The 9,490-nt window shown below is 29.7% G+C and overlaps 2 protein-coding genes across 2 annotated transcripts; both read left to right on the forward strand.

The window, feature by feature from the left end:
* The first annotated feature begins 1,452 nt into the window (after nt 1-1,452).
* LOC123270711 (odorant receptor 67c-like) lies at nt 1,453-5,462 on the forward strand. The gene is made up of 6 exons (XM_044736868.1): nt 1,453-1,782; nt 1,840-2,126; nt 3,983-4,611; nt 4,666-4,770; nt 5,054-5,212; nt 5,284-5,462. Exons 1-6 carry the CDS (start codon nt 1,721-1,723, stop codon nt 5,344-5,346), a joined length of 1,305 nt encoding a protein of 434 aa, XP_044592803.1. The 5' UTR covers nt 1,453-1,720; the 3' UTR covers nt 5,347-5,462.
* Nucleotides 5,463-5,732: 270 nt separating this feature from the next.
* LOC123270652 (odorant receptor 13a-like) lies at nt 5,733-8,993 on the forward strand. The gene is made up of 6 exons (XM_044736790.1): nt 5,733-5,971; nt 6,037-6,323; nt 7,080-7,708; nt 7,799-7,903; nt 7,968-8,126; nt 8,775-8,993. The coding sequence occupies exons 1-6, from the start codon at nt 5,910-5,912 to the stop codon at nt 8,835-8,837; spliced, it is 1,305 nt and encodes a 434-aa protein (XP_044592725.1). The 5' UTR covers nt 5,733-5,909; the 3' UTR covers nt 8,838-8,993.
* Nucleotides 8,994-9,490: the final 497 nt, after the last annotated feature.

A 9,490-nucleotide genomic window follows, 5' to 3' on the forward strand; every position in this document is an offset into this window, starting at 1 on the left:
ATTTTATGAATAATATTATATGGGTGATTCTCTGTAAGGACGTCTTAAATCTGTACAAAATTGTCCGACCAAATTATTTTTGATTTTATTAGAAAAAGAATTAACAAGGGCTACAAAACTATCAGCTTAATTATAATAAATAAACAGCTGATTTAATTTTTGCTTTTTCGATATTTTTGTATCTTTTGTCATATAACATCACAGGGAACTGTGTGCCAGAGGACTGTTTTTTTTTTTTTTATCAAATTGAGAAAAATCAAGCAAACTATTTCAATGCATTCAACTTTTCAAGTTCTCAATCAATGTTTACATTAATTAGAATAATATTAAGACTTATGGATCCAATTTTATAAATAAATTATAAATAAAAATAGTTGCCAGGGGACTGAGTTTTCAAGTGGCCCAGACACATATTTCCAGCACAAACGGTGCTTTGACACTAAATAAAATCCCGATAAAGCGCTAACAGCCCTATGGTTATTAACTCAAGGCTAGTTAGATCCTTATAAACCTTACAAAAGGTAAAATAACACGCTGGATTTTTTTTTTGGCTTTGAACTTTTGGCAGGGGACTGTTCTTAAAATGCCTGGGACAAACTTTGGTTTAATGAATTTAATGAAACAAATTAATTTTCGGTACTTTTTATTGAAGAAGATAGTTAGTTAACTAATTAAATTTATAAACATTATTGACTGTTATTAAGATGGTTTACGAATTTATAGTAAAAAAATCAAAATTTATTTCATTTTAGTTTTCAATGCTTCAAATAGAAATGTTTTTTTACTTTCGTCATTAATTTTTTTTAGTAACAAAATAACAATTTTTCTAATAAAAAAATGCCCGGGACAGCAAAAAATATTCTTACAGAGAATCACCCATATGATATTTTTTTAGCAACACCGTGCAACCCTCGACTGTGCATTGTATCAAACGAAGTACATTGAAAGAAATTAACTTACAAAAATAAGCTATTGATCCGAAGAATTATTTTTCTTTTCAGACGTGGCGATTACTTTGTTCAGAATATTCAACTGGATTGTAGTCACGCTTATTGTTGTGGCAAATGCTGCCGATTATTGTTTAAATATTGACGACTTTTTAGAATTATCTTATAAGTTGGGTAACAAACTTTTAATTTTTACGACTGAAACACAAAATAAAATTAATAAAGAATAAAAACACTTTTAAAACTTACTAAAATTTTGACATAAAATTAATTCATGCTTGATAACTCAGTAAGTAGCCTAAGAACTGACAGCAACGATGCCAATAATATTTCGCCCTTCTATTGTACCCTTCTTTTCTTCTACTGCGCAGTCTGTTAAGTATTAATATTAATAATTTTCACACGCAAAGTTATATTTTTCCTTCAAACGCATTATCTTCAATTTCTTCCTTTTAGCTAATTTATTATGCAAATTATCTTCGCGTGTGAAGCAGCAACATCGATCCATTGTTCGTGAAAAGCAGAAAACTTTTATCAGACTCTACAACAAGTACAAAGAAAAAAAAAAGATTCTTACTAAGTCTGTTCTATACTTATAATTGAAGAAAATTGCTAAAACGTTTTCCGCATTGAGAAAAAATATTGCAGTTGCGCAAAAGTTTGATAGAAAAAAAATAAATTGCAAGAGAAATTTTGTAGAAGAGTTGCGGGGTATTGATCAGTAGCAATAAATAAAACAAAAGTACTTTTGTTTTCTTCAGAGAATTACAGTGATGAGGAAATCACCGATAATATCACACCGTTCGACTCTCGACTGTTCATTGCGCTTAGCAAAGTATATTAACAACAATATAATTAAAAATTATAATTGAATTGTTGTTAAAAATTTCAGTTTTTTTGGATTGTATGACGTCGACAATAAATCACCAGTCAAGTACATCGTATTCAGTATATTCCGGATGTTTAATTGGATTGTCGTGTCTCAGATGCTGGTTGCTAATATTGCAGATTTCTTCGTTAACATTGACGATCTTCTTGAAGTGTCGTATAATCTAGGCTTTATATTTGCATTAATAACGACGAATTTTAAAGTTGCAGCTATTTACTATCAACGAACTAGATTTCAAAAGCTTATTGATGATATTCATCAACCGATTTCGTTGTTGAAGTATTCTTCAGGTCAGTTGTAGTTTATACTCTGATAGAAGGATTTGTTTACATTTAATAAGCTTTATTAACTGTTAATAAATGATTTTTAAACATCACAGAATTTAATAAATATTTATTAACAGTTAATAAATTATTTATTAAATGTTAATAAATATTAGTTAACAGTTGACAAATATTTATTAAGTACAATTTATTAACTGTTAATAAATATTTATTAATGGTTATTGAATATTTATTTAAAATAAAAAGCAAAAATAGCAATTTTCTTTTGACACTTTTTATAACTCTATCGCTGGAATTCATGATAATAATTAAATTCACTAAATAAATTAACGTTTTTAATATTTAAAAATATAAAAGATAATTATGAGCTGTGGTAGAATTTGATATTTTACAATAAACGTTTTTATAATGTTATATAATTAATCCAAATAATTTATAAAGATGATTTTTGTTTATAAGCAATTCTTGTATCATATTTTATTGCAAGCTAAACAAATTCACTCAACAAAATATTTATTAACTGTTAATAAATATTTGTTAACTATTAATAAATACTTATTAACTGTTAATAAATGTACTTGCCTCCCAAATAAATATTTATTAAATATTAAAAAATATTTATTAAAATTTAATAAATTATATAATTGTCTTCGAATAAATTAAATTATTAATAGTTAATAAATCCTTTTATCAGTGTAAAAAAAAATCTGATATTTTTTACCAAATTTACGTAATAAAGAAATAAACTTGTATCTTGTAAAATACTGACATTTTTAAAGATATAAGCTCATCCCGATGTTACACTCATCGAGACCTTTCATTTGAGTACCCACATCAATTTTTCATGTATTTATATATTTATATATATATATATATATATATATATATATATATATATATATATATATATATATTATATAAATGTATATATGAAAAATATATTAAAATGCATGTGGGTACGCAAATGAAAGCTCTTGATGAGTGTAACATCGGGATGAGCTTATATCTTTAATAAATAATAGTTTAAAAAAACTAAAAACACGCTTTTTATAGAAAACCAAACTAAAAAATAGAAAATAAATTTAAATTAAGAATAGTGTTAAAAATTTCAATAAATATAAATTAATAATAGTGTAAATAAAAAAAATGTATTTTATTTAAAAAAAAGCGTGAGGTGCATGGTGTCAATAGTTATAAATATTTTATTGACAGATATGAGTAGAGTGATTATCATTTTGATAACATCTTAAAAAGCACCCCACGCTTTTTTTTAAATAAAATACATTTTTTTTATTTACACTATTATTAATTTATATTTATTGAAATTTTTAACACTATTCTTAATTTAAATTTATTTTTTATTTTTTTGTTTGGTTTTTTATTAAAAGCGTGTTTTTAGTTTTTAAACTATTATTTATTTTACTTTTAGTTTGGTTTATTTATAAAAGCGTGATTTTTAGTTTTTAAACTATTATTTGTTGATTATCAAAAATATTCAGGCGCGCAAATTACCCACGGAGAGTTACATACTGACATACTGACATACTGACATACAAGTGAAGCTAATAAAAAATAATTATTTATAAATATTATAAATACGGGGAATCAGAGTTCGATTTCGGAGAGCGAGCCTGAGAAACGGCTACCAGAACCAAGGAAGGCCGCAGGCGCGCAGATTACCCACGGAGAGTTACATACTGACATACTGACAAACTGACATACAAGTGAAGCTAATATAAAGCGTGTAAAAACGTCAATAGTTAATGAATTACAGTGCAATTTTAGGAAATAAGTGCAATTAATAATAATAAAAATCTATTTTTCTGGCCTTATACTATTCTCTAAATCCATTTATTTCACAGACCTCGGCGTATTGACAATAATCCGCACAGGACTAGTATTTCAAAAATGCGATTACGGCTTCTATTTATTCTCAGCACTCACGGCCGCCGCTACCAATATCCTTCCAATGAAACTAGTCCTGAAAACACGTCAACTTCCCCTTCGGGGAGTATACCCATTCAACGGAACAGTGTATCCAAACTTCGAAATAATCTATGGCGTCCAAAATTACGCATTGCTAGTCGCCTGTGTGTGGGTCCTCATGTTCGACACTACACTGCTAGGGTTCATCCGCTGGATCAACGTGCAATTAGTAATTCTTCAAGCGAATTTCCGGTATTGCGATGACATTACCGTCGGGCGAGCCAATTTCTCTATGTCAGACCGGAACTACCAGATCATCAAGGGCTTCAGCTTCTTCGGAGTCCCGGAGGAGCAAGAAGAGATCAGGTCCTTTATTCCGTTCACTGAAGAAGAGGTCAACGTTGAGAACGATTCGTTCGTGATAAGATTCCGGTCTTGCGTGACGCACCATCGCCGGCTGATCAGTCATCTCAATGAATTCAATGATCTGTTTCATGTCGTGTTGTTTGGACAAATATTGACCAGCTGTACCATGACCTGCGTTGGAATGTTTCAACTAGTTTTGGTGAGTATTCTGACGTTTATTATGTGATCGAATGGCTTGAAGGTTTATTTTCAGGCGTTGGAGAAAAGGAGAAATACTGCAAGAGCTGTTACAGTGCTTACACTAGGTTTTATTCGCTTGCTTTACTGGTGCGTTTATGGTGAGCGGGTTATTATTGAGGTGAGTTGCTTTGTCTATATAGATAAGGCCTCATATAGTCATATGTGTCCGTGAATAGTTTTTCCAACAAATTTAGTTTTAAAAACTTCCAACAGATGGCGCATGGTGAAATTTCTTTCTCTAACCTAGAGCGTTTATCTATTGATTTTTAGTTTAATCAATTTCCTAAACAAATTTTTGTCTGAAATAAAAATTGACGAAAAATTTTCTAGAAGATATATAATAACACAATATCGATTTATTTTTTTATAAACTGTATAATAATAATTAAAAATTTTTTCAGAATGACAAATTATCAGTTAGTATCTATCACAGCGGATGGGAAAATAACATTTCTGAAGAAACAAAAGGACTAATATTAAACGAATTAATCCGAGCATTAATGCCTATAAAAATGAAAGCGGGTGCTTTTTTTATTTTTTCCATGAAAACTTATCTTTCGGTAAATTATTATAATAAAGATAATTAACCCACTTATTTTTTAGTTCCACCACGAAAATTTTTGTTTTTCAGATTATCCGAACATCTTACTCGTACTTCGCAATACTCAGCACAACGACATCTAGCGATGACTAACTCTTGTTACTTCTTTCCTCAATGTTACTTCTCCGGCGGCTTAGTAGATGGCGCAATCAGTAATATCTAAACTTTAACCTAGGAGATAGACAATGCTTGAATTAATTTTTTTTAATGCCTCGATTTTTTATTTATTACATAATTTGTTGATTGATAATAAAATAAAATATAAATTATAAAGCATAGCAGAAAAAAATTTTTTCTTTAATTTTGATAAGTTTTATAAAATTATATAATAGTTCACAAAATTTTATGAGAATTATATAAAAAATATATTCGAATCAATACTGACGATTTTTGCACCACTCGCAATTTTATGTGGCAACAATTTTCTTTAGCTTCCGTTTCTTTACACCGCAAATTATAGCTTCACACTCTGGAACAGTTGCTGATACATTATTCACGGAAAAAACTATTGCATATTAAATTTAGCAAAATTGATACAAAAAAACGAAGTAGAAGGATATAATTTTCTTCTATACTTTTAATTGAAGATAATATCACATTGTTTCTGTAATGTTCTGAGAAATAACAAAATATTATCGCGTGCGAAGATAAAAAATATGAAGAAGACTCCGATAATAACACACCGTGCAACCCTCGACTATACATTGTATCTTGCGAAGTAAATTGAAAGAAGTTAACTTACAAAAATAACCTATCGATTCTAAGAATTTTTTTATATTTCAGACTTCTCGGGTTGTTCGAAATCGACAAAGAGCCGCTTAGTAAGTACGTGGTGGTTACTTTGTTCAGAATATTCAATTGGATTGTAGTTATGCTTATTGTCGTGGCTAATGCTGCCGATTTTTGCATAAACATTGACAACTTTCATGAAGTGTCTTATAATTTGGGTTACATATTTCCGTTTGTGATGACGGAATTGAAGTCAGTGGTGATTTATCTTCAGCAAAATAAAATTCGACGGCTTATTAATGATATTCACGGGCCTATTTCATTGTTAAAGTATTCTTCAGGTGAATATAATATTTTATAAATTTTACTTTATTGTAATATTTGCTTAGAAATTTAGAACCAAGTATGCTTTAAATCGGATCATATACGGAAAGCAAATAGAAGGAATTTTTAATATTTCACTATCGTAATTTTAATTAAATAAAATAGTAACGGTGGACTATACTTGTAATTTAGTAATTTTTACGATCTACTATTGTAAATTTTATTCAACAAATAAGGCTACCAACAGACTTAAAAAGTCCAATACTATAGAGCTAATTATACAAGATGTGTTGGTGAACTTTACAATTAAACTATTGTAAAAATTGACACAAGGTTTTTTTTGAATAAATTTTAGGGAGGGAGAAGGTAGGAGGTTCGACTGATTGGTAACTTTGCAGTAACCGAACAAAACAAATCGGAATCTATCGTCCGGGAATCGAACCCAGAACTGTTTAGTTGGTAGCCACACGACTCTCCCTCTACGCTATCCGAGGTAAACTACTATTGATGTCCTTCAGCATTTACATAAACTCGCGAGTCTAGCGCTGTGCACGGCCAACACTCACACTAATTTAAAAACATTCCAATTAAACTATTGTAAAATTAGTTAGTTCTATTGGAAAGATCCAGAGGCAGCTCTGGAAAATTTTCGTCTAAAATATTTGAAAGTTACAGGTAATACAAGTATAGTCTAGCATTACGACAATTTTATTGGAAAATTTCGTAGAAATTTTCTTCCGTATGCTTCATACCCAACTAACAATTATTTATAGATTTAGGGGTCCTTACAATTATCAGAACTGCAATAGTGTTCCAAAACTTCGACTACACTATATTTGTCCTCGCATCGATCTCCGTACTAGGCCTAGGTGTCCTTCCAATAAAATTATTCCTAAACACCCGTGAATTCCCAGTCCGGGGATCATTTCCATTCAACGAAACCCAGAGCCCAATATTCGAAATAATTTTGGGCAGTCAATGCTACGGATTAGTCATCGCCTGTATGTGGATCCTCGTCTTCGACACATCGCTTCTAGGATTTATCCGATGGATCAACGTGCAATTGATTATCCTCCAAGCGAATTTCCGTCATTGCAATGACATCACCACATCTCGCGCCAGTCTTTCAGTATCTCAGCAAAACTACAACATCATCCAGGCTTACCAATTCTTAAAAGTCCCCGAGGAGCAAGAGGAAATCCTGTCCTTTGTGCCGTTTACTCTCGAAGAAGTTAACCTTCCAGCTGATTCATTTCTTCTGAGATTCCGAGCTTGTGTCATCAATCATCGACGGCTCATCGACAATCTCAACGACTGCAATAGCTTGTTCACCGTTGTGTTGTTTGGACAGATATTTTCAAGTTGTATTCTTATCTGCGTTGGACTTTTCGTCCTTGTTGTGGTAAGTATCTCTTCAACCTTCTTTACAGATAACTCGATATTTTTTATTGAATATAATTATAATAATAATAATTAAAATAATATTCTTTAGTCACTACACGAAAACAGAAACATCTTCAAAGATATTGTTATGTTGGGATGCGGATTGGTCCATTTATTTTACTGGTGCATCTACGGCGATCAACTGATGATTGAGGTTATTATTTCTAATTGTAATAGTCAATTGTACCTAACAAAATATTTATTTTATATTTCTTTAGAACGACAAATTATGGATCAGTATTTACGAATGTGGCTGGGAAAATCATTTATCTAGAAAATCTAAACGACTTATATTGAACGGTTTAACACAAGGATTGACTCCTATGAAAATGACCGCTGGAGCCTTTTTTGTCTTTTCTATGCAAACATACTTATCGGTAAGAACTCTTTTATTAATTTTCATTAACTCATTAATCTATGTTATTAAGAAAATAAGCAAAATTTTGTTACCAGTGTATTTGTATGATAAAATTGGTTTTTATGGTTAAATTTAGTATCGTTATAAAAGTCTTGAGCTGGAGTTGTGCCTTTTTGAGGTTTCATATTATTCTCACCAATAATCAATTTATTATAATAAGTATTTAGGCTGCATTCGAAAATGCTCTATCTCTAGATCCATAATTAAGAAATGACCTTGTATCTTGTGTACTATTGACATTTTTAAAGATATAAGCTCATCCCGATGTTACACTCATCAAGAGCTTTTATTTGAGTATCCATATCAATTTTTCGTATATTTATATATATTATATATATGTATATATGAAAAATATATCAAAAATGCATGTAGGTACTCAAATGAAAGCTCTTGATGAGTGTAGCATCAGGATGAGCTTATATCTTAAAAAATGTCAATAATTAAGAAAGTACAGTGTAATTTAACAAAATTCATTACTTAATATTGCAAAATTTTATTTATTTATAGTCTAAAAGTTACGACAATCACATAGTGACTGCAAGAAGTCTAAAAGTCTTTCAATATTGTTATTTATACTTGAAATATTATAACAACATCTTCTTTTAAGGTTATAAAAACTTCGTACTCCTATTTCGCACTTCTCACCAATACGGCGTCTAATGACCCCTGAGTTTACAATATCAGTTCTCCACCTGCTGGCCAGATGGCGTAAGTAGGCAATTCTCTACAGCTGATTGTAACTTATTATTTCTTCTATACTTAGTAAAATATTTTTCTATAATGTACAAAATTTGTTGGATCAGTAATAAAAGTTTATCTAATACATAATGTAAGCCAGAGCTTTTTGTAATTTTTTTTAATAAAAATTTACCTTACGGTTAATTATTTACAGTAAACTCTATAAACTTATACCTTTACTTACTTTCTTTTTAGATACTCGCCAAAGAAACTAAATATTTTTTATTTTTCAGGTCATTTGAATTTTTTTTACGACTATATTTTCACGTCTAACAATTTAAAGATGAATTTAATACAATTTAAAAAAGTATTTCTGTTCACAACTCAAATTTTTTTTATAATTATCTGAAAATAATCTTCAGGTGACTTTTTATAAAAATTTTCCGATCTTATTGGTGCATAAATGGCCAGAAAAAAAAACAAACACTCGTTAAAAAAAATAATAATAATTTATACAATCGTCATATGAGAGTTATAAAATAAAAGTATTCTGAAAATGCGATTAAATGTTTTAAAATTAATGGTTTGAAATAATTTAATTTATTTATTGGATGTCTGAAGGAAGCTTAGTTCGAGCGTATTTAA

This window comes from Cotesia glomerata, linkage group LG8 (assembly GCF_020080835.1).
Source record: "Cotesia glomerata isolate CgM1 linkage group LG8, MPM_Cglom_v2.3, whole genome shotgun sequence".
NCBI classification, from domain to species: domain Eukaryota; kingdom Metazoa; phylum Arthropoda; class Insecta; order Hymenoptera; family Braconidae; genus Cotesia; species Cotesia glomerata.